General features: G+C 47.9%; 1 protein-coding gene across 1 annotated transcript in view; it reads right to left on the reverse strand.

The window, feature by feature from the left end:
- The window catches only part of LOC123784683 (integrin alpha-X), a 48,324-nt gene extending 31,718 nt beyond the window's left edge, over positions 1 to 16,606 (reverse strand). Inside the window, exons 1-21 of the mRNA XM_045786083.2 lie at positions 16,520 to 16,606; positions 16,045 to 16,240; positions 15,354 to 15,459; positions 13,944 to 14,047; positions 13,570 to 13,640; positions 13,291 to 13,405; positions 11,439 to 11,569; positions 11,176 to 11,321; positions 10,780 to 10,933; positions 10,322 to 10,472; positions 9,803 to 9,876; positions 9,479 to 9,608; positions 9,229 to 9,371; positions 8,899 to 9,039; positions 8,596 to 8,805; positions 5,099 to 5,229; positions 4,811 to 4,968; positions 4,514 to 4,668; positions 3,677 to 3,808; positions 3,514 to 3,587; positions 3,158 to 3,299 (exon numbers count right to left, since the gene is read on the reverse strand). Coding sequence (XP_045642039.2) covers positions 3,158 to 3,299; positions 3,514 to 3,587; positions 3,677 to 3,808; positions 4,514 to 4,668; positions 4,811 to 4,968; positions 5,099 to 5,229; positions 8,596 to 8,805; positions 8,899 to 9,039; positions 9,229 to 9,371; positions 9,479 to 9,608; positions 9,803 to 9,876; positions 10,322 to 10,472; positions 10,780 to 10,933; positions 11,176 to 11,321; positions 11,439 to 11,569; positions 13,291 to 13,405; positions 13,570 to 13,640; positions 13,944 to 14,047; positions 15,354 to 15,459; positions 16,045 to 16,099 — 2,523 coding nt within the window. The 5' untranslated portion in view covers positions 16,100 to 16,240; positions 16,520 to 16,606. The remainder of the gene's footprint in view (positions 1 to 3,157; positions 3,300 to 3,513; positions 3,588 to 3,676; positions 3,809 to 4,513; positions 4,669 to 4,810; positions 4,969 to 5,098; positions 5,230 to 8,595; positions 8,806 to 8,898; positions 9,040 to 9,228; positions 9,372 to 9,478; positions 9,609 to 9,802; positions 9,877 to 10,321; positions 10,473 to 10,779; positions 10,934 to 11,175; positions 11,322 to 11,438; positions 11,570 to 13,290; positions 13,406 to 13,569; positions 13,641 to 13,943; positions 14,048 to 15,353; positions 15,460 to 16,044; positions 16,241 to 16,519) is intronic.
- Between the last annotated feature and the right edge of the window lie 8,195 nt (positions 16,607 to 24,801).

Genomic DNA, 24,801 nt, shown 5'->3' on the forward strand with positions numbered 1-24,801 from the left:
ATCGCTAAGTAACAAATAACCTATGACTTATTAATAGTTTATACGCTATGAATGTTATTCCTTTTTTCTCTTTGCATTTTCCTATTGGTTACAACCTCTCAAACTTGGAAAGATAATTCCATGATTAGGATTTCTCAAACATTAGCCAAGGCTGGCAATCTTTCTTGCTGCTGGATATGTCACTCCACACCCCAGCAGTGACCCAATAGTAATGTCTGTAACCAACTTTTCTCTGGTTCCTAATTTTTCAATATGTCTAAATTGATGCATTCCATTAGCTTATAGTCAGGTTAATCAAGCCAGCCTCCCTCACTGCTCCCATCCCTTGTTTTCTCCTAGCTAACCCAAAATATGGACCTTTCACATTCAGTGATTGGAATCCACCCCAAGAAGCTTGTCATTCTTATGTTTACAATATAATCATCGCAGTTAATAATTTCACCTCTTGTAAATTTAACTGACCCTTTTTCCTTTCGCCACCTTTCAGAGATTTGGGGGAAATACGCTGTTTTAACAAAAGTTACTCATCTTGCCCTGCTGCTCTCTGTACAACGCTGCAAACTAAAAAAACTTGACCACATGAGGCCCCCACACTCCTTCCTGTATAACGTCTTACCAGTTACACCAAACTTAACTATATTCTTCTTGGTTTCAAGTGATACCTTCAATGATTCTGCAAAGTGAAAGTATTAACCCCCATAAATTAAGAGGAGTGCTATGTGAACCCCTACGTTACATTTTTGTCTGTGGATATCAATACTTCCCTTAGCGATATGAATGTTTGAATGGGTGAAGAATGAAGGTACTTGTCTTTTAGGATGTCTGGTCATCCCATTTTTCACATATAATTCTTTTTTTTTTTAAAGATTTTATTTATTTATTTGACAGAGAGAGACAGCCAGCGAGAGACGGAACACAAGCAGGGGGAGTGGGAGAGGAAGAAGCAGGCTCCCAGTGAAGAGCCTGATGTGGGGTTTGATCCCAGAACGCTGGGATCACGCCCTGAGCCGAAGGCAGACGCTTAACGACTGTGCCACCCAGGCGCCCCTTCACATATAATTCTAATAAAATCAGCATTGGACCAGTTCTCTCAACTATTCTACAGGTTAAAAAGAGAAGTCACAAAATATTCTGATTATCTTCCCAGAAATCAAGAAGATGGAATTTGGTACATGTTTGGGAGCACATTACTGCCATGGTGGGGAATGGCAGCACATGGACATACAATTAGAAATTTTTCAATAGGGGCACGTGGGTGCCTCAGTCGTTGAGCGTCTGCCTTCGGCTCAGGGCGTGATCCCGGCATTCTGGGATCGAGCCCCACATCAGGCTCTTCTGCTGGGAGCCTGGCTCTTCCTCTCCCACTCCCCCTGCCTGTGTTCCCTCTCTCGCTGGCTGGCTGTCTCTATGTCAAATAAATAAATAAAATCTTAAAAAGAAATTTTTTTCAATAACTTTAGGAATTATAGCAAATGAAGCTGCCCAAGCCAAGGAGCCCAACAAAAGGCCTTAGACTCTTTGGTCAGCATAGTTTCAGATAATATAATTGCTTTAGATTATATTTCAGCAGAGCGAGGTGTCTGCGTAGAAGCGAATTCATCCTGCGGCACATATATTAATGCTTCCTCAGAAATTGAAGGTTGTCTTCACAAAAAGAAGCAAATGGGCTACTTGGTTACCATGACTCTCCCCTGAAGTCTCAGATTCAGATTTGGACTGGTGTTCACAGTTATTTTCTTGGATCCTCCAAGAAATTAAGTTAATTTTCCTAGGATTACTCATATTTGGAATATCCATATTCCTAACTCTCCTTCTTTGCTACTTAATCATAAAGTGCAATATAAAATGTTGTACTAATGCCGTACTGCATGGTGACTAACATAACAATAAAATATTAATTAATTAATTTTAAAAAAAGAAAAAAACAACAAAGAAAAACCAAAGAAAAAGTACAAACATACCGATAATGCAGAATGTTGGCTTACAAACTGGGATAAAGGAATATTTCCAAGTGAGCACAAAAAGTTTCCGTTCCTCTAACCCTGATCTCCTTACTATTTCAGCAGGAAGCAGCTAGAGCTGTCATCTTCCCAATTGCCTCAAGAATGAGGAATGATCCAAAGACAGTGGGGATAGAAGCCAGTAACCGAAGAGTTAATGGCACTAATAAGGGCAACTGCAAATTTTTACCCAAATCTGCTTGTTCTCAGAATGCAGCCTGCCACTATGTTTCTATAGAATCTTGCCTGCCGCCGTGGTAACAGAATATTGATTTAGATGCCATACAGAGACTCAAGGCTTCACTAAGAAAATGACCAAAACCAGTCAAGACCACTGACTGTCTCTGAGCATGCCCAAGTGTCCAATGGATGAACTTTTGACATAGAAGGTCCTAAAATCCCACCCTCGCATCACGTTAAGGATGACATTTTCTGGTTATGGATTGCATGAAAACACATACAGAAGCTTCTAGCAGGCACAGATAGCAAAATCAACCTTCCCCTACTTATTAATTATCTTTATCTGATTCTGAAGTCACATAGCTCCTCTCCCCTATAACCAGACCCTTTTTATTTGCCTTAAGAATCTCTGACTTTCCCACTTAGAGGGGATAAATTTGAGGCTGGCTTTCCTGTCTCCTGGTTTGGCTGTCTCTTCAATAAACCCTTTCCTTGCTTCATACTCAATGTCTCAGTGATTGACTTTGCTGGGCATCGGGCATACAGACTTAGGTCTGGTTACCAAAGTATGCAAAATCCTGATCTCGAGTAACCAATAAATTCAACCCTTTCTCATACAGAACAGTGTTTTAAAATATTTGAAGGTCAAGATATGCTTTCTTTAAAAGGAATATTGATATGATGTGGAATACAAAGAAATTTAAGGCAGGCTCCCCTCTCTCTCCACATTAGCAGCCTTGTGGGAACTCGTTCCTGACAGTCAGTGTCTCTAAAATGCAATACCAAGAGTCGAACACAGTATGAGCCAAAGCAAGCCCCAGAAACATGACCATATCCATCCAACCATGATCAGCCCAGACCTCTTGGCTTACAAGAGGTTGCTAAGCAATGGTAGCACCTGCCTGAGCTTTGAACCCAGCACAGGAGTTTCTGCTGATCTCCAGCCATCAGATGCTTTCTTCCCCAGAAAGAAATACCTTGATCCCTGCCACGCGTCGATAAGACAGCCCTGGTGGGTAGAAGAGGGTGACTGTGGTTCCATAGGAGTCCTCACCATCATTCCACACCACCACTTTCATATTCAGCTCCAGGGTACTCCCCACCAACAGGGTCTCCAAGCTAGATGTTGGGGTAGAGGGCAGGAGATGGTTCTGGGACCGGGGCTAGAAATGGTCTGGGGATGAAACACAGAGTGGGGAGGTAGGGGAGAAATAGGGGACAGGATGTCTTTCTGAGCACAGGCTAGAAATGTTAGGGAGAGCCAGAGCAAGAGCTCCAGGTTCCAGAAGAGGAGCTGGGGAAACAGGGCAGGTCTAAGGGAGTGGTAGCTCACCCTGAGAAGCCAAAGGAGATGCCGAGGTCATCCTGGCAGACATGGTCAGTTCCACAATTCTTCTCAAAGGGGAGCTGAGAGGGAAAGCAAAACAGGGTTTTCCCCAAGATCTGGAGTCCACACCCTCCACTCCCTTCTGGAAGATTCCAATACCAGGACTTACAGAGGCTGTGTAATATCTCTGAGCATCCACAGCCAACATAGGCTGGAGGTTTCCAAAGGAAGGGATAGGCTTGCCCACCAGGGAGAAGTTGAGACGCAAGGTGATGGGGGTCACTGTGTCCTCCACACAGGCCTAGAGGATAGACGTTGAAGACAGCAGCGGCTAATGCATCTTTACAGTCACTAGCCGTGCCCTGTCCCCTCATCTGTAAAATGGGGCAATAATGATACCCAGTTGGGCTCAATTGCTAAAATTCCACCATGCAGAACCTCTCCTTTGCCTGCTTTCTGCCTTAAATTCCTTCCCCACCGTGTCCCACATGGCTCACTCATTCTACTCATGATCTTCCCAAACTTTACCTGATCCAAGAGGTCTCCCAACACCTTCTCTACTCTCCTCCCTGACTTTGTCTTTTTTCAGAGCATTCATCACTACCTGACATCTATTATCTAGGAACTCGATTGTTCTTGGCCTTCTCTCAGAGTTTCCTGTGGGCCTATTTTGTCCACTGCCGTGTCCCCAGTGCCTAGGACAGGGCCTATCTCAGAGAAGCAGCTCCTAAAAGAATCCCAGCGCATCACCCCATAGTTCTCTGAAGCAGTGGTACTCTCCTAAAATCCAACTGTGTGGCCTCAGCAGTTGCAGATGACCCCTTCATTTGTTTCTTCGCTCACTCACTTACTCATGAAGTAACCAGTGTTATACGCCTCCTGCCTGCCAGGTCCTGTGGGAGGGCTAAGCCACAGTGAGAACCAGAACACTCCCTGTTCCTTCTCTGCCCAGCCCACTGCCAGCCGCAGAATCTCTGCCATCCCCAGGGCTCCGAGGTCCCCTTACCAGGAGCAGTAACTTCACAGTCTCACAGTGCTGTCTCAGCCCAAGGTCTCGGACACGAGTCAGGTTCCAGGTCTTTGTCTCCTCAAAGATGGCACGGGGATTCTGGCGGCCAGGGTCGAGGGTCAGGTCAAAGGTCACAGAGCTTTGGAGGTTACCTGTAAGGGAAAGGAGGGAATAAGGAGGGCTGAGAGAGCTAGAAACTCCGCAGGTGGACAAGGGTCAGGGCAGCAGACAGGAATCCTGAGCTGAGGGACTCTAAGGACCAGGGTATCTTGGGTCAGAGAGGCGAGGACTCACCCAGCCGATTCTTGGGACTTTCATAAATTTGAAGGCAGACATCGGCATCACCCAGGGTGTTGACAGAGGAGGTCTCTTTCTGACACTCAAACAGAGACCTGGCTATCTCTGCAGGTTTGAATCGGACGCTCATCCGCGCCCTGAGTACAGGTCTGGTCCTGTGGGCAGAACACTGAGCTGAGGGCAGGCCCTTGGTCCCAGAAGGGCAAACTGGGATGCGGGTGATGAAGGCTGAAATCCTAGGCAGACTTAGAATGATCTAGAAGTGTCCGAGGTGGATTTTCTCACCTGAGCAGCAGCACCTGCCCCTGGGCCCCCACAGCAAGGTCCACCAGTCCATCCAGGGTAAGGTCCTGACCCCCACTCAGTGACTGCCCAAAATACTGGAGCCTGGGGGAGAGCTGGGAGGCTGAGATCCTCTGGACAGAGAGGGAAAGACAAGTCGGGTTGAGAGTGATGGAAACAAGTTGGAAATCAGCAACAAGAGGAACAGGGAGGTAGGCAAGTGGGAGACAGAAAAAAGAGGTGAGTAGTGAAAAGACGTGCCTAAAAAGAGGAGGTAGGGTGGGGAAATGATGACCAGAGAAAAGACCCCTAAGACATAAATGAAGAAGCGGTGATTGAAAGCTTGGCCTGGTGATCTGTGTCTCATTCATTCATCTACTTAGTCCCAGGTCCAACTCTGGCTCTTCTCATGAACCATGAGGACTTGGGCCAGAATCCAATCTTACTGTGCCTCAGTTTCCCCATCTTTCACATGGGGATAATAATACCTTGGAGTTTAGCTGTGAGTAGTAAATGAATTAATGCATATAGTTCTTTGAACAGCAAAGTTCCCTAGTCACTGATTATGATGAGTATTGGAGTTAGAAGGGACCTCAGAGCTCAGCTAGCCCCACTTTCCACTTTGCAGACAGTGTCAAGGCCACACAGCCTTTAAGAAGCCAACTCCAGACCTGAAATCAGATCCTCTGACCCCATGCCCAAGGCCCCTTTTTGCTCCCCAGGGCCACCCTATCTCTTCAGAGGACAAGGAGGGAAAGAGTTGGGATCAGGAGTGGCTGTACCCATAAGAAAATTCTATGCTCTGGAAACTTGCCTCCCCTGGGGGTTCCTTCTCTTTTATTTCCATTACTCTTATAATGACCAACCCCTTGGAGAACGTGCCCTTTAAAATCTCTAGGCACTCCTGGACTGGCAAACATTAAGCATAGTAATAATAAAATGCAAGAGAAATTTACCAATTACTAAGGACATCTAGAAAGGAAGAGGCAGGTAGAGACAGCACAAACCCAGTCAAGTGATCTTCCCACCATAGCCTCAGGTTGGTGTGTGGGCCCAGTGGGAACAAAGCAAGTCCTTCCCAGTCAAATAATGTGATGGGATACATTGTAGTGGGAAGGAAGAAAATCACGGCAGACCAGCAAATCTCGAAAGATCTCCTCTTACAGTCAAGCGTTTCAGGTATAACTCAAGTGATATTTGCAGTGAGGGTGTCCATAGATACGCCTTTAAACTGCAGCAAGGGGAAGTCAAACCAACTGGTGTGGAATGAATGAGGTTTCTTGACATCAGGTGTTATTGTCAACAAAGCCTTTTGTTCTCTTCTGGAAGTTCTAAGTTCTTCAGAACCCCTTCAATTGTTAAACTGTATTAACAATAGTTGATTATAGGGGCGCCTGGGTGGCACAGCGGTTAAGCATCTGCCTTCAGCTCAGGGCGTGATCCCGGTGTTATGGGATCGAGCCCCACATCAGGCTCCTCCTCCGCTATGAGCCTGCTTCTTCCTCTCCCACTCCCCCTGCTTGTGTTCCCTCTCTCGCTGGCTGTCTCTATCTCTGTCGAATAAATAAATAAAATCTTTAAAAAAACAAACAAACAAACAATAGTTGATTATGATACCGTAATACCTATTATATGCCAGGCACAGATGTATATTTATACCGTGTATATACTCTGTATGCACTAACTCATTTACTCCTCACAGCAGCGGCCCAGTGAGGTCGGTTCTCTTACTATCACCATTTTACAGATGAGGAGACTGAGCACAGAGAGGTGTGCAATGACTAAGATCCTTTAGCCTGGAAGTAACAGTCCGGTAGGGATCTTCTTTGATATTTTTTTCTAACAACTTTTTGAGATATTATTCATACACCATACCATTCGCTCTCTTAAAGTATACAACTCAATGGTTTTATGATATTCTCAGAGTTATGTCACTATCACTTTTAGAACATTTTCATCACCCCCCCCCAAAAAAATCCATACCCCTTATCACTCACCCCCATGTCCTTGGTTTTCCTCCTCCACCAGCCCCTGACAACCCCTTATCTACTTTCTGTCTCTATGGGTTTACCTGTTTACATTTCATATACATAGAATCCTACGATATGAGCCCTTTCGTTAATGGCTTCTTGCACTTCGCATAATGTCTTCAGGGCTCATTCATGTTATAGCAAATACTAGCTTTTCATTCCTTTCATGGCCAAATAATAGTCCATTGTATGCATATTTATTTACAATGGAATTTATGTGTGCATCCGCTAATGGACATTTGGGTTGTTTCCACCTTTTAGATATCATCAGTAATGCTACTATGAACATGCATGTATAACTTTTTGTGTGGAGATAGGCTTTCAATTCTCTTGGTTCATACAGTATGCATTTGCTGGGTCATACAGTAGCTCTACATATAACCTTTGAGAAACGGTCAGAGGTATTCCAAAGTAGCTGCAGCACTTGATATTCCCACCAGCAGAGTTGGAGGGTACCAAATTTTCCACATCCTCAGCAACACTTGTTATTATCTGTCTTTTGATTCTAGCCATCCCAGTGGATGGGAAGTGGTGTCTCATTGTGGTTTTGATTTGGTGATGACTGATGACCAATGATGTTTAGCAACTTTTCATATGTGCATTGGTCCTTTGTATATCATCTTTGCAGAAATGTCTTTGCCTATTTTTTATTTTTATTTTTTTTAAAGATTTATTTATTTATTTATTCGACAGAGAGAGAGACAGCCAGTGAGAGAGGGAACACAAGCAGGGGGAGTGGGAGAGGAAGAAGCAGGCTCATAGCGGAGGAGCCTGATGTGGGGCTCGATCCCATAACGCCGGGATCACGCCCTGAGCCGAAGGCAGACGCTTAACCGCTGTGCCACCCAGGCGCCCCTGCCTATTTTTTAATTGGAGCTTTCTTTAACTTTTGCTAAGGGAAGAAGCCCTCCCTTGTCAAGGAACTTCCCCCATAGGGACAGGCATTTGGCAGGACAGCGGACGGCATGAGGAAATGGTCATAGAGCATCCAGGGAGAAGAAGGGATGAGTAGACAGGCAGACTGAGGCAGCCCGACCTAGACTGGCAGCTGGGAGCCACCAAGAGACCAAGAACTGGGTTAGAAGGCAGGAGATTGGAACCTACCTCATCACCATTCCTGATCCACTATAAACCTTGGACAAGTCAAATCATTGGTATTCTCCATACCCCAGATTTTATGTCTAAAGTGGGTCTGTTAATGCCTGGCCTATGTACCTTGTAAAGCCACTGGGGGATTAAAAGGCCTAAGTGGAGATCTCACTCAAAAATCAAGTCCTCATACAAAGCAGAGAATATACCAATGTTTTCATTTCTAAAATTCCGCAGATTTTGCTTGCTGCCTACAAGGAGCCAGTGCTGGGCAAAGGAAGTAAGATGAGGTAAATGAGAATTTTCCAGGTGGCAGAATAGAAAACAAGGAGAAGCAAGGGAGAAGTTGTTGTAACAACAGGACCTGTGACCAGGCCTCACCTGACTGTGGGAGGGGCTGATGCCCGGTCTTGAGGTTCCATGAAAGAGGTAGACGGCACCCCGGCTCTCCTGCTCTCCTGGGGCCCCGATGGCCACGTCTGTCAGCTTGTCCCCATTCACATCCCCCAGCACTGTCAGGGCTGCCCCAAAGCGGCCCCAGGGGTGGCCCTGCTCCCCACAGAGAATGACCTCACACTGCCACTTAGCCCTCTGCAGAACAAAAGCAGTGTCAGGTCCCAACCCAGGCAACCCCTCCATCCCATACCCAGGCCCCACCCAGCCCAGCTCTCATCAGACACTCACCCCCTGGGGGAAGGGACACACAGACACCTGGCCCCCCTGGGTCGGCTTGTAGTAATGGGGAGCCCCGATGAGGACAAGGTCAGAGCTGCCATCTCTATCCACGTCCACAGTGAGGAGGGAGGCCCCAAAGTAGGAGCCAATCTGCAGGGCAGAGCCTGAGGTCACCCTGCCTGCCCCTGACAGTGGCACCCCGTTCTGGGACAGGTCCCACTTCTCCCCAGCCACAGGGACCTTCCCCCCACAGGCTCCCAAACCCCTTCATCTCCTCCCTCTCTGCCCATGGAGACCCTGCCACCCTCATGTTCCACTCTGGCTTCCTCAACACCCAACCTGGGTCCCTGTGACTTCAGCTTTCGGCCTCCATTGCTCGGACGTCTGGGTGAAGATGACAGCCTTCCCAGTATGCTGATGACGGGGAGCCCCCAGGATCAGGCTCTGGACCCCCTTCCAAAAGGCCAGCTCAGCGGAGTAACCTGAGGGGGCAGGCCTCAGCACAAAGTCTTCCTCCCCAGCCCCTGAGCTCCTGTCCTTCCCAGGCAGCTCATCTCCCACCTGTGCCCCATCCACAGACTTTTCTCACCCAGGTAAGAGTCCCTCATGTCCACATTCTCTTGAGACATGTTGATGAAAGTGGGGCTCTTGTTTGGGGCGTACAGGAAGGCACCACCAGACCAGCTGAAGCTCCCCACAGCCCCCAGAACTGGTCCATCCTGGGAGGAGAGGATTCCAGGGATGAGCAAGCCTGAGCCAAAAGAAGACAGCCTATTCCAAGGCAATGCCTGCCATCAACTCTGCTCCTTATTTGGAATTCTCTTCCTCCAGTCTCTTATCTAACACCCCTCCCTACCTTCCCTCCTCCCACTTCTCCCTCCTACATCAATAGCCTGAAAGGGGCCCCACTCACAGGTGTGAACACAGCGCTGAAGCCCTCCTGGGACATCTCCAATTCAAAGGAACTACTGCTTGAGGTCTGCGTACCTGGGGAAAGGCAGGACACCTGGGTTCCAGAAGGAAAGATAGGCTTTGCCAAGTCTGAGGACACCTCAGCTTGAGAAGATCTAATGTTGGAGATTAATATCCAAAGGGATGGGTTGGTGCCCATGGCATGGGGGTCCAGGTTCAAGAAAGGAAAGCACTTATGGGTGAGGGTTTCTGAAGTGAGTACTTTCTTTTTTTTTTTTTTAAAGATTTTATTTTTATTTATTTGAAGAGATTTTATTTTTATTTATTTGAAGAGATAGAGCCAGCGAGAGAGGGAACACAAGCAAGGGGAGTGGGAGAGGAAGAAGCAGGCTCATAGTGGAGGAGTCTGATGTGGGGCTCGATCCCAGAATGCCGGGATCACGCCCTGAGCCGAAGGCAGACGCTTAACCGCTGTGCCACCCAGGCGCCCCTGAAGTGAGTACTTTCATCTGTAACTTACCCTCAATGGCAAAGATCTTCTCTTTTAGTTGGTTTTGTATGTCTCTCAAAACATCAAAATTGTCCACTTTAAAAATGTACTCATTGGAGGGCTTCGATGCAATGTCATTTAATTCTTTCCAGGAATGTCTCTTTTGAAAAGCCGATCCCACCTGTCCGCAGTGAAGACAAACTCAGTGGAAACAATCACGAATCTCATATGCTAGCACATTCGGATGCTGATATCCTCCAAGAACCCCACAAGGCCAATATTATCACACTCAGTGTACAGATGAGAAAAATGAGGCTCAGACAGCATCAAGGAGTTTGGGGGAAAGGATCAGGGCCCCCAGACTGGAACACAGCTTTCGTCCTGAAGGTAGTAGAAGCTGAGAGAGCTGGGGGTTTTGTCCTAGAAAGGGAAGTTGCCTTAAGAGGAAGCAAGGGAGGAAGTGGTGGCAGGACATGTCCACACCGTACCCCAACTGCATAGCGGATGATACCCGCAGCCTCAGCCATAGGGATGACATCCTCATAATTCAGGTAGTCGCCTTGTTTTTGCCCATCGGTGATGACAATGAGGATCTTGGAGGCATCTTTTCGGGCCCCGCTTGAGGTACTGAACAGTTGGTTTCTGTCAGAGAAGAGGATCCAGAGACCTATGAACGGACCTGCTGCTAGCCCTTGATGCCTTTTGAGAAGAAGGAGATGTTCCTCTCTCTTGGAGGCCCTGGTCCCCCCCATAGGCCCCCAGCTGGATGAGGAATCCACAGGCTGAATTTCAGTCCCAAACTGTCCCTCTCTCATGGAGACAGATGAGGCCTAAAGGAAGACCCAGATGCTCTGGGGAAGGACCTGGAAGAAATCAGGACTCACGTGACCCTTTGGATGGCTGTGGCTGTGTGAGTGTATCCTCCCAGCTGATATACAGATTCCAGCAGGGCTAGCGGGTTGGAGCTGTAGGTGAAGTCTTTGAAAGTGAAGTGCACCCGGAAATTGTGGGAAAACTGCATCAGGGAGAACTGGGAGAATAGCAGGGGGCTGGGAGCCAAGGCCACTTGACCGGGACCCTGGGCAGTCCACCCACCAACCTCCCACAGGGGCCCTGCACACTTGCCTTCCCTCCCCCAAGGGCACACCTGGGTGTTAGGTCTCTGGAACTGGCTCATCACAGCCTTCACGAAATTCAGCATCTTGGTAAAATCATCGGAGGAGATGCTGCCTGAGCCGTCGATCAGGAACACAATATCCTGCTCTTGCCTCGGACACTCTGGGAAAAGAGGCGGCACCAATCCTCCAAGGAGCACTCCCAGAGCCTAGGACCTCAGCCCGCTGACCCAGGGGCTTCCCCAATCCCTGCCTGAAACAGGGCCCTTTGGCCTCCTCAAGTCTTTAAGGAGGCTACCTCTGTGACACAGCTGCTCACACCTGCGTGGCCAGCGTGCTTTATAAAAAGTGAAAGTTCATGGGGCGCCTGGGTGGCTCAGTCGTTAAGCGTCTGCCTTCGCTCAGGGCGTGATCCTGGCATTCTGGGATCAAGCCCCACATCAGGCTCCTCCGCTGGGAGCCTGCTTCTTCCTCTCCCACTACCCCTGCTTGTGTTCGCTCTCTCGCTGGCTGTCTCTCTCTCAAATAAATAAATAAAAATCTTTTTTTAAAAAAAAGTGAAAGTTCCTCCAATCCAGAGGGTAAGAAGCTGGGGGCCCCTCCTTCTACCTTGGCTGTCTGCGTCCCTTTCCCAAGCCCTACTCTACCTCTTCCCCCACATCTCCGTGATCTAGCAGTAAAAGGGGCCTGCTTCAGTCCCTGGCCAGAGTCTGTCCTCATTAATCAGTGCCAAACTGTACTTTTGTTCACCGTTTGTAATGTCACCCCTGGCAGCAGCCACACACTGGCCCTATTCTGTTCTTCGCTTAAATATGGGCCCCTAGGCCCCTCCTGAGTGAATTCAGAATTGGTCAAAAAAAAAAAAAAAAAGAAAGAAAGAAGCTCTCCCAGGTCTCCAAGAGGAGACCTCCCAGCTTCTCCTTTCTGTTCCAGAGCTTCCCGCCTGGGTATTCCGAAGGGAGCCCAGGCTCCTATGGGTGAAGTCTAGAGTCTAGGAGGTACTGGAAGGGCACCCCATTCAGTGGCCAGATGTCAGTCTCCCCAGGGGCCTGAGTGTAAATGTGAAATCAGGGAGGGGCCTAGGTCTGCCGTGGCTAAGTCTGAAAAGCTCACTGTTCTCCTCTCCTTATCTCCCATCCCTATCAACACTAGGGAAGCCGGGCCCTATGACCCAACCTGTACACACACACACACACACATGCATGCACAAGTCCCTATACACATGTGGGCTCATGCATAAGCATGTGTATACATGTGTGCACATGCTCATTCATACATACATGTTCACATATACATGCACGCCCATGTATACAGATGCACACACAATGCACACGTACTCACGTATACACTTGCATACGAGCATTCATGCAGACACATGCACGCACATATATATGCGTATGCACAGATACAGACACACACACACACACACACGGCTCAGACTGTCTGCATTCTCATCACCCATTCCCACAAACCAATAGGTTATACCCCAGGATGTATTGGGGAAAAATAAATCCCCTCTCCCTAAAAATAACAGCACTAGTAGTAATTGAGCCATCACCACGTGCCAGGCACAGTGCTAAACCCTGGCCACAGATCGTCTTATGTCACTCTCAGGGGTGGGTGTGTCGTTATCCCCATCTGACAGATGAAGAAACAGGCTCCAAGAGGGGAAGGTCATAGGAAAGTGGGACAGTGACAGGGCAAGGTGTCAAATCAGGCAGTGACTCCCCAGCCCGGGTTTGGAACCATTATCCCATCCAGTAATACTTTTTTCCAGGTCTCTCTTTTTTTATCCACTCTGGAAAGAAGTGGTTCTGGCCCCCACCGCACTCCCAGGCACAAGTGTGTGTGCTCCTTAAAGGAGCCAGGGCCCCCAACACTCACCCTGCAGGGCAGCCGGGAGCCTCTGGGCTTGCCAGGAAGGGGAGCCCAGCAGGAAGCAGAATCCAGACAAGTACACATTCTCCCTGCATATATGGTGCACTGTGGGGCCACAGGCCTAGGGACAGAGACACCTGATGGGAGGAGCTGCTCCTGCTTCCAACCCATCCTCCTACCCCAGTATCTTCACCCTCCCCAAGACCCCTATCCCCAAACCCCCCCCCCCAGCCCCAGGTCCTCAGTCCTTCCCTCAGGACAGCTCCACAATCCAAGGCAACTCACCAACAGCTGAGAGGGGTTAGTGGAGGCTGCCAGGGACAGGCCCAGGGACATGTTCACAGCTTCCGGGGGGACTGAGGGGACAGACATGTGCATGGTTACCCTCAGGACAAAGGAGGCTATGTAAGATCTGAGCAGGGGTCACCTCAACCCTGCAAGAGAAGGAAGTCTGACCAGTGAAGGGCTTTCAGGTCTTGATGGAGCCATGGGGGTGCAGGGGTGTGATGGGCAGGGAGGCCATGAGGGGGTCAGGAAGCCTGTCGAAGGTTAAGGGTCTCAGACAGAGCTGGAGCTGGGAAGTGGGTCTTCTGTGCTCCCTGCAGTTCCCCAGAGCATGGGAGTCTGGACCTGGGTCCCAGGGAGGGGCAGTGACTCACCCTGCAGGCGGATGGGCTCACACTTGCCCGTGCTGTAGTCACACTGGTAGAGGCCGCCTGTTTGGTTGGCCGCCTTTATCTCCTGGGGGGCTCCAACCACCACCCTGGAGGGAGACAAAGAGCACTGCAATTCAGAATGTGGACAGCAGAGCCAGACTGCCTCTCATCAGGTTCGCCTCACTTCTCGAAGCCTCAGTTTTCCCGTCTGCAAAGTAGAGATGAATAACAATGTAAGATCCACATGGGAGGGGGTTTTGTCTGTTTGGTTCTCTGGTGTACGCCTGGCTCCTGAAACATTTAATAGTTGGTGCTCAATAAATATTTGTTGAGTGGTTGATAACTACACACCTTATTGTGAGGACTACATCAATGCTCACCGGAAATGCAAATCAAAGCCACAATGAGATACCACCTCACACCTGTCAGAATGGCTGGAATTAACAACACAAGAAACAGTAGGTGTTGGCGAGGATGCGGAGAAAGGGGAACCCTCTTGCACGGTTGGTGGGAATGCAAACTGGTGCAGCCACTGTGGAAAACAGTACGGAGGTTCCTCAAAAAGTTAAAAATAGAATTACCCTATGATCTAGCAATTGTACTACTGGGTATTTACCCAAATAATACAAAAATACTAATTTGAAGGGCTGCGTGCATTCTGCTGTTCATAGCACCATTATTTACAACAGCCAAGAGATGGAAGCAGCCAAAGCGTCTACCAATTGATGAATGGATAAAGGAGATGTGGTTCATATAGACAGATGGAGATAGAGATATTATTCAGCCACAAAAAAGAACGAAACGTTGCTATTTGCAATGACGTAGATGGAGCTGGAGAACGTTACGCTGAGTGACGTAAGTCAGTCAGTCATATGATTTCACTTATATGTGGACTTTAAGAAACAAAGCAAACAAACAAAGGGAAAGAGAAACAGACTCCTAATTATAGAGAACCAACCAATGGTTACCAGAGGAGGGGGCATAAGGGGATGGGTGACATAGGTGATGGGGATTAAGAAGTGCATTTGTCACGAGCACCAGGTGACGTATGGAGGTGTTGAATCACTATATTGTACACCTGAAATTAATATAACACTGTATGTTAACTCTACTGGAATTTAAAATAAAATAAAATAAAATAAAATAAAATAAAATAAAATAAAATAAAATAAAATAGATCAGTACCCACATAAAGGGTGCTTGGCACAGTGCTGGGCACTTAGTAAGTGCTCAATAAATATTAGTTGTGATCTTCAACTAATAAAGTTGACAGCACCTGCTTTCAGTCTAACTCTTCATAGCACCGGGGGAATTGCCAAACCAGACAGAGAATAGGAGGGTCATGGGGAAGGACAGGACCCTATGCATGGAGAGGAGTTGATGAGAAGCAAAGGCCAGTCACCCAGTCCTTACCAGGCGTTGCCATACTGGACCACGCTGTGTCCAAATCCAGCACTGTCCATAAGGAAGGTTTTTGGCTGGTCCGTGTCCAAGTTGAAGCAGAGAGAAGAAGCCAAGGCTGGGGTAGGGGGTGAGAAAAGAAACACTGGAAAAGGGTCTTCCTCCTGTTCCATCTCCCCAGCCTCCAGCGCCTGCTCTCCCTGGTAGGCCCAATGCCCCAGCATCTCCTGGACTTCTGAACTCCCAGGCTCGGGCCTTCCTCAGCCTTGCTTCTCTCCTGCAGGCAGTCCAGAGACAGCTCTTCACCCACTGACCTTCACTCAATTGACCAATTGAGCATTGAAGTTTCAATTGCACAAGCTCTAAAGACACTCCTTTGCCTCCCCTACCATTGGGGGCTTCCAGGAGGAAGAATCCAGGAAAACTTGGGCCAAAGTGACATTGTGAATAGAGCACAAGTTGGACTTGTTCTGCCTATTTGGGAAATCTCTGGATTGTTCAGGCAACTGGCTCCTTTTCTAACATTTCTTGAACTTCCCTAAAATTAGTTCTTCAATATTCTCTCCCTCCAAAAACTCCAGATCCCAAACCCTATGTAATTCCAGATCCCCCTCTTAATGTCTGTGTCTAAAACATGTACATTCTCAGCTCTCTACCTGGACCCCAATCTTCTCATATCCTTTCCTTTGGGCCCGTGACTTACCCATCAACAGGAGGAGGGATGATCTGGTCCCAGTCATGACTGGAAGGTCAGACATGGGCTTCCGAGCTCCTCGGCCACTGAAGGAACAGCTGGACCAGGGTGCAGAGGGATCAAGTGAGCAGAGAGGTGGTCAGGAGGCCAGAAGCAGGGAGGGAAGTTGTCAGCATGACTCAGAGGCGGAGGGCGGAGAATAAGACTAAATTAAACAGAAAAAAGGGTTGAGGCAGCCCACACATGCTGTGTCCCAGAGTCTTCCCTTTTTTTTTTTTTTTAAGATTTTATTTATTTATTTGACAGAGAGGAAGAGAGAGCATAAGCAGGGGGAGTGGGAGAGGGAGAAGCAGGCTCCTTGCTGAGCAGGAAGCCCAATGCAGGGCCTGATCCCAGGACCTGAGCAGAAGGCAGATGCTTAACCAACTGAGTCACCCAGGTGCTCTTCCAGGAGTCTTTTCTAACCAGAGACGTCTTGACTTACCTCTTTTGCCTTTCCAAACTAGGTTCAGGTGAATGCAAATCCCCTGCCCTACGCCACTTCTCCAAGTTTCTCTAGTTGCACTGGCAGAAGGTTCCTCTTTTTTTTTTTTTTTTTTTTAATGTGTAGGTTTTTTCCCCACCAAGCAATTCTTTTTTTTTTTTTTTTTTAAGATTTTATTTATTTGACAGAGAGAGAGAGCCAGCAAGAGAGGGAACACAAGCAGGGGGAGTGGGAGAGGAAGAAGCAGGCTCCCAGCGGAGGAGCCTGATGTGGGGCTCGATCCCAGGACCCTGGGATCACGCCCTGAGCCGAAGGCAGACGCTTAACCGCTGTGCCACCCAGGCGCCCCAGAAGGTACCTCTTAACCTTGAAACTTGAGTTCGCCCGGGGAGGGAAAACTGGCAGATGCCAGGGTAAAGTGAGGATCCTAATTTAGACCCTGAAGGGAACCCTCCCCTTCGGACTTGGAAACCTCTGGGCTAGGAGTCAAGCATCCCGATCTTAGGAGAAGAACAGGGTGAGTATTCAGTCATTTACTGAACATGCTAATTGGAGGCTGATGCCGGACCTCTCTATTAACAAAAAGAACACAAACACAAGCGTGGGGTCTGTAGAGAAGGCAAATGTGCAAACAGCAGGTTGTTGCTACAAAATTAGAAGCCACTGGCCGCAGAGTAGCTTACCCAAGTTAGAAGGGCGTGGATTTCCGGAAAGTCTTCCTGGAGGGGCCCTTGAGCTGAGTGTTGAAGGCAACAGACTATGGGGGGAGCATATTTCAAAAGGGGTAACCAAATGTAGAAGAGGCATGAGAGTAGGGGGCCTCTTGGGAAACCGGTGATAGGAAACCAGAGAGTGGGAGGTAGGAAGTGGCAAGAAATGAGGTCAATACCACGGGGGAGTGGGGGGGGAAGCAAGCCCCAGGTCTGGAAAGCCCCCTTAAGATATGTTTATTGTATCCTGAAGGCAAAGGGAAGCACTGAATCAAATTAGGATAACTGAGATCTTCAAATATACATTTTAGAAAGCTAGGAAGAGGGGCGCCTGGGTGGCACAGCGGTTAAGCGGCTGCCTTCGGCTCAGGGCGTGATCCCGGCGTTCTGGGATCGAGCCCCACATCAGGCTCCTCTGCTGGGAGCCTGCTTCTTCCTCTCCCACTCCCCTTGCTTGTGTTCCCTCTCTCGCTGGCTGCCTCTATCTCTGTCGAATAAATAAATAAAATCTTTAAAAAAAAAAAAAAGAAAGCTAGAAAGAGGGGCTGTGTGGATCGGGTTTCATGGGGAAATAGCTGGAGACAGATCGGTTAGGAGGGAGGTATTGGGGCCCGGTGGGGGGAGCTGGAAGCTGACTGGTCCCTACGAGGAAGACAGTGGTGATGGTTTCTGAGCATACTTGTAGGAAGGGAGGGGCAGTGAGCTAGGGTAACTTTGGTTTTTAGAAAACCGAAATTTAGTGTTTAAGAGCTTGGAGTCTTTCAGCCTCTCTGGGCTCCAGTTTCCTCATCTACAAAATGGGGGTGGTCATAAAAGTACACACGAACCCGAACGCCTGGCTGGCTTAGTCAGTGGAGCACATGACTCCTGATCTTGGGGTTGTGAGTTTGAGCCCCACGTTGGTTTAGACACTACATCAAAAACTAACGACGTAATATGATATACAGTGGCTAACTGAACTATAAATAAATAAATAAATAAATAAATAAATAAATAAATAAATATTAACCCTCAGATTCACGATGAAAAAAAAAGAGATTACTTAAAATCTTCAAAAAAAAATAAAAAAGTACAGACCTCCTATTATTGCCAGGAAGGTTGAGTTAGTAAATGTGAAATGCCAAGAAGAATGTATAAAAGCTTCTGTTATTGGCTATTATCAATACTACACTGTGATGATTATCGTGTTAGGAAAGAGGAGACTGAAGGCTTTCTGAGAGAAGATGTCCTAGAGGAGGGTTGAATGAACGGGGCTAGGTCTCAGGAGAAAAGTCTGGGTTGGAGATGAGTTTTGAATCCATCAGAGGTGCTGGGTGAGATCCTGATGGGAGTGTAAAGAGGGAAGAGAAAGATGGGCAGAGGAGGGAGAGAAAGCCAGTGCCGGCAGCAGAGCAACAGCGAAACCATATTGAGAAGGAAGGAGTCCTCAAAGAGGGAGAAAGAAGCCCAGAAGAAAAAAAAAGGCATCATGGAAGGGCTGCTTGGAGAGGACTGTAAACAGCGTCACAAGCTGCCAGAGGCTAATGAGGTAAGAAATGAGGAAGTCCCCAGTTCTGACAACAGAGGCTCCCAGGGAGCGTGGAGTCAGCTGTGCCAGAGTAATGGGAGAGGATCTGGGAATGAGGAAAGTGGACATCAATGTCACCTGGAGATAAGCAGCCCTGAAGAGACCTCAGATACAATATGGCCGGAGAAGAGCCCTGGAATTCTTGGAGATGAAGAAAATTTGAGGGAGAAGGAAATGGTGACAGAGAAACCTAAGAAAAAGAAAGGAGAAGAAACAGATTCTGAAGAGAATAAAAGACAAACCAGAAATGACTCAAGCCAGAAGATGTCTGTGAGACTCAGAGCTCACAGACAGGGTGAGTACCAGAGAGGACCCCAGCCGTCAAAGGTGCCCTGAATCCCGACCTTTCCATTGCTTCCTTTCCTCGGCCTTGGGTTCTACTTTTGGCAGGTGAGAGTACACGAGACAAGAATATTGGACAAACAAGACTTCATTTCTTCTTTCAAGCTGCCCAACACACTTCCATGATACTTGAGAGAAAAGCCAAGCAAGGTAAGACCGCTCACCTTTAGCAAAGATAACTTAAACCATAAAAGTGTAGAACAGGATGTGTCTTTATTTCGACCCAACCATTTTACAGTTGTGAGCAGTGAGGGTCCAGCCAGGAACTAAAACTCACAGCCCCTTTTCATTTCAGTGAATCATGATGTGACACTTCCAGAAAAAGGATGACAGCTGAGGGAGATAATATAAGCAAGAAGGAGTGGACACCCAACTTCCCCAATCTCCTCAGCCCAGTGGGACCATGAGTCAGTCACATCCAGCTCTGTCCATCTGGAACCCCTAGGGTGTTCAGAGGGGGAGGGTCTGGGGAAGTTTGGAGGGCAGCCAGCCTTTCCCACTTCTGGCATTCCTCCTTCAATAAGTTTCTGCTGTCCCTGAGCCTAGAGGTGCTGACTGAAGAAGATTCTGGAAGGGCGGTGGCGCAGGAGGGGCTGCATCTGATCTGTCACATACTTGGGGCGGGGGAGTGCTAGTGGAGAAACAAGGGCAGAAGCTGCTTTAATTCAGGTCTGATTTGCCTGAGCTAAGTAGCAATGAATAATCTTGGGTCTGTCTCCCATGTTTCTTTTCCACAGAAAGAGAACAGAAATCTGGTGGGTGGAAACCCTTGTATTTTTCAGTCCATTTCCACCCCACCCTTACCCCTGGGGCCTGAATGGATTTTCCCTAGAGTTTCTGCCCTTCCTCTTACTACATGAAATCTGTCTCACTTCTCTGTCCTTGAAGGACATTGGCCACCTCATCACCAGATTTTCTCAAAACAGAATTTATTATAATTCTCTAGTGTAGAAACACACATGCATACTCAGTTTCTCAGGAAGAGGCTGTCCTCCAAAAGCAACTGGTTCCCCCTGAACTCCCAGAGCTCTAGGCGTGGGCTTCTGTTATGATGGATGATTTGAGAATGCTGGAGGATTTTAGCTTGGGACATGGACAGGAGAAGCAGGCGTAGGGTAATAACATCCCGGTGGCAGAACAAAAAGGCTGAGTTAATACTAACATATCATTGTACACTTTATGTCTGTTAGCTCACCGAATCTTCACAGCAGTCCTATGCCGGTGGGGCATTGCTACTACCCCCATTTTACAGATGCAAAATTGAGGCACAGAGAAGTTGAGTCATTTGTCTCAAGTTGCCCAGCTAGTACAAGATAAAGACAGATTTCAAGGCACCGGAATCTTGACCACACTGCTAACGATCTTACTTCCTCCTCTCTGCCCCACCTGCTGCTGGGGCAGCGTTGTTCACTGAACCATTTATCCCACCCAGAGGAGCTGTTCACGTGACCCAGGCTGTGGGCTAGCTGCTGGGGAAGCAAGACAAGCAGGAACTGGTGCTGGCCCTCAAGGAGATCATGCCCTACAAGGGAGATGATATTTTCATGCATGCAAATTACAAGTTTTACTAGACAGCAGAATGACTTGAATGGCTCAGAGAGGAAGTGATTAACTCCGCTTTGATGAGTCTCAGAAGGAGATGCTGGGGGGGGGGAGGGGAATGCCTTGATACACCAGGGATTGAGGTAGGGACTACAGACTTCAATATAGGGACCGTGTCCTTCTGGCCCGTCTACCCCCAGCACTCAGCACAACACCTGACACACAGGAAGCACCCAGGCAATACTTGGTAGAACGGCAGAGCTAATCCCAGGCAAGGGAACAGGTCTTTTTGTACAGAAGATTCAACAGTCTGGTCTCGGTCACTATTGCAGCTCAGCTACGTGCTTGGGAAACCGCCTTGGCTGCTGTTCGTTGCTGTAGTTGTTGCAAGGGGGGAAATCAACAATCAGTCCTCCTTAGTGAAGAATAAAAGGCCATACCCTCTCAGTGAGAGGTCATTGAGAGCGGACTCTCATTTCTCTTTGTCTCTCCAAGGATGGCCATTAGCACTGGAGTAGATACAAACCAGGGCTCAAGCGTGTCTGTTGGGTATGTGGATGAATGAGTGTGATCAGAGGGTAGGTGGGGGGGCTCCTGGTGGCTCAGTCGGTTGGGCATCTGCCTTCGGCTCAGGTCATGGTCTCGGGGTCCTGGGATCAAGCCCCATGTCAGGATCCCTGCTCAGCGGAGGGGCCTGCTTCTGCCTCTCCCTCTGCCACTCCCTCTGCTTGTGCTCTCTCTGTCAAATAAATAAATAAAATCTTCTTTTAAAAAGAGGGTAGATGAGTTTGTGTGTGGACAGGAGAGCAGGTGACTGGGTAAATGGAAAGGTGAGTAGATGGGTGGGTAAGTGGGGTGGATGGGTATGTGGAAAGGGAGTTGGCACAGATTTGAAGTTAATGGACCAAGTGTTCAGCCCAGATCTACCCTGGGATCTGCTCAATAGTTGTATAAATCAGAAGGCTGCCTCAGAACAAGGCAGAAGCAGCCTTTCTAGAAGGCAAACCAACTTGAATTAGGGCAAATTTTGGATACAACAGGGATTTGTTTAGGTTGAGTAAAAGGCTTTAGGAAATAAGTAGAGGAATGTTAGGGAACACAGCAAACGTGTACCTGGTGGATGAGGAAAACCCTAGGGCAACAGTGAAGGGAAGGGGAAGGAACACTGGCTTGGCTCATGTACAGACATTGGCAAAACCCCTGGGAGAGCCAAAGTCTTGTTCTTGCTCTAACTCCCACTGCTGGTAAGTGACTTAGCTGGAATGAGAAGAACAGAGTACTTAATTTGTATTTAAGTTCTGTGAAACAGAGACAGAAGAGAAAAGGAGAAGCAAAGACAAGTCACTGGGAAACGGGGAAAAAGAAGAGGAAATGATGTGGTCAGAGTAAGGGGGGTTAGAGGCTGAAGTGTTGATAACTGGCCTATCTCCTCCTGTGTTTCCCTTGGAGAGAACACTCATACTTTCCATCTGAAGACTCCACAATGCTGCCCCAGTTTCCAGCCTTCGATTCAGCTCACAGAAGTGAGCAGGCAAAGCTGGGCTGGAGCCCAAGCTATGGAGAACCTGCTTGACCTTGGTCAAGTTAACATAACCTCACTAACCATCAGTATCCTCTTCCGCAAAATGGGAACGATACTATCCGCCTCACTGGGCGGGCGTGGACAATTTCGTGAGAACTGGATGGGCCTTCAGGACAGGACTTATCCAGCCCTGTCTGAACTAGAGTCTGGTCAGCACACTCCTTTAAAATGCATGATACCGGGGCGCCTGGGTGGCTCAGTCGTTAAGCGTCTGCCTTTGGCTCAGGGCGTGATCCCGGAGTTCTGGGATCGAGCCCCACATCAGGCTCCTCTGCTGGGAGCCTGCTTCTTCCTCTCCCACTCCCCCTGCTTGTGTTCCCTCTCTCGCTGGGTGTCTCTCTCTCTGTCAAATAAATAAAAAAAATCTTTTTAAAAAAATTAAAAAATAAAATGCATGAAACCTTGAAGAATGGGCTGATTCCACCTGAGCTGTGACACATAGATCAAGGTGCCCTTAAACCAGAAAAGACAGCAGTTTTCTGCCGACTCCACTCTGCTTGGAACTCAAAAACAATTCTAAATGAAAAAGTAAGTGCAAGGAAAGTCCTCGAAGTTCCGGTTTTCCTTCCAATACTACTTTGATATTTCTTTGGGAAGGACAAATATTACATCCTTTTCAAAAAATTTTTTCTCTCTTTTTTCTTCTGATGGCTTGACTTTAATGGTGCCTTAAGCAGGGGAGCTGTGTGAGTTCTGGCTCAGAGCTGCTATCCCTGGTTAAGTATTACCAGTGCCCCTTTCCTTCTCCAAGGTTGTCCTGCCTAAACATACAGTTGGCTGGGATAGGCACCCTGGGTTTAAGCAACATGGGAAATAACCTGATGGGTATCATAGACTTCTTGACCAGCGCTCCCCAAAAGGTCACCCCTCTCCCACACACACATATACCCATTTCCCTTTCTAAGTTCGTACAAGACTTAGTATTTGTAAAAAGGGGCAAGCTCCCTAAAAAAACAAGAAAAGTAATACATTTACAAAAATGCAGAGGGAGTCCGTTCCCTTGCTACCACTGCAAGCTGAACATCTGTCATTCATTCATTTGCAAGTATCCATTGAGCCCCTGCTCGGTGCCAGCACCCAGGGCAAAGAAACAAGCTCAAACATTTTTTCAGATAGTGATAAAGGTTTAAAAGAAAACAAAATGGTCCAGAACATTTTTTAGAGTGCCCGTTGCCCTGGGTCTAGTTTCCTAGCAGCAGAGTGTAAGATGGGAATTTGGGGGTTAATGATTACTGAAGGAGGTTCTTAGGAGAAAGGGATGAGGGAAGCAGGATGGAGCAGAGAAAAAAAGCTAAATGATAGTGAGACTGGAATCTAGCTTCAGCCTGATCCCAGGGGGAGCTCTGGAACAGGAATTGCATCCCAGAATGGGCCCCACTTTGAGGCCAAGGTCAGGTCTGTGGTACTTGCTGTGTCCATTAGTCACTGACCACTGGCCACTCTTCTACCTTCTCCCACACCCAGGGATAGAGACCGCTCCTCTTCACCCAAGGTTGATTCTTCAGAGAACGGGGCAGCTGTGAAACCTTAGCAGACAACACATTCAACATAGAGAAATTGTTCTTGACCAAGGAGGGCAATCTGGGAGGGGCACAGACAGCATCTAGTGATTACAGAATCATTTAATCTCAATCTCCTTTTAGGGCAAAATGAAGGAGCAAGGGGTCCTAGGAAGGTAGGGTGGGCACACAGAACAGCAGGCATCTACTGTCTTGGAGAGAACATGGGCCAAGAGGGGCTACACCTGGGAGAGGCTGGGCTGGAGATGCTTGTGGGAATTAGGGGAGGGAGAATTCCAGAGAGTAGGGGTAAGGCTGGGTCATCAGGCTCAACTTCTATATCATGGTCTTGGCTTGGCAGCTGGATTGTTCTCGACAGGCAAATGTATGTATGGCAGAACCTGGCAATCTATGCATTCAATTTTGCTTACTCAGAGGGGCCTGGAACTTCAACGGATAGCAAGGGATGAGGGCAGATTAGGGGACTGATTTCAGCAAGTGTTCAAAGTCTGTGCCAAAATGGGAATGCCCACAGAGAAACTGGAAAGGAGATGGCTGCATTTATTCATTTTTTTTTTAATCACAGTAACTGGACCAAAGGATTGTGGAAATAAATGAAAACCAACAAAATGCCTGTTTGGTCAAAGGCTATTTATTCAAAACTTGCTCTAGCAAGAAAGTCAGCCACGATCACTTGCATTTTGACAGATACTCAAAGGCAGGGGAAGAGGAAAGGATAAGCTTGATCGTATAAAAGAGGGAGGTCTTTAGGTGTGACTTGACTGGAGCTGTGGGCCAGGGAAGCTGGATGCTGGTTAACTAGAAACAGGACATCCTGTGATTGGTTAGGTGACCACATCTGGCTTTCCCTGGTTGGTCCTAAGTTGGATGCAGGGGCAAAAATTAGTTATTAATTAAGGCCAGTGGCTCATTTTGAGCCAATTAATTTTTGTTTGGCTTCTTGGACCACTTGCTGAAGATGTGACTTCCTACAAGTCTGACTTATAGGTGACAGGTTGGCTTCTTGGGCTGAATATTGT

This window comes from Ursus americanus, chromosome 2, assembly GCF_024610735.1.
Source record: "Ursus americanus isolate L20-20 chromosome 2, mUrsAme1.1.p, whole genome shotgun sequence".
Taxonomy (NCBI): Eukaryota; Metazoa; Chordata; class Mammalia; order Carnivora; family Ursidae; genus Ursus; species Ursus americanus.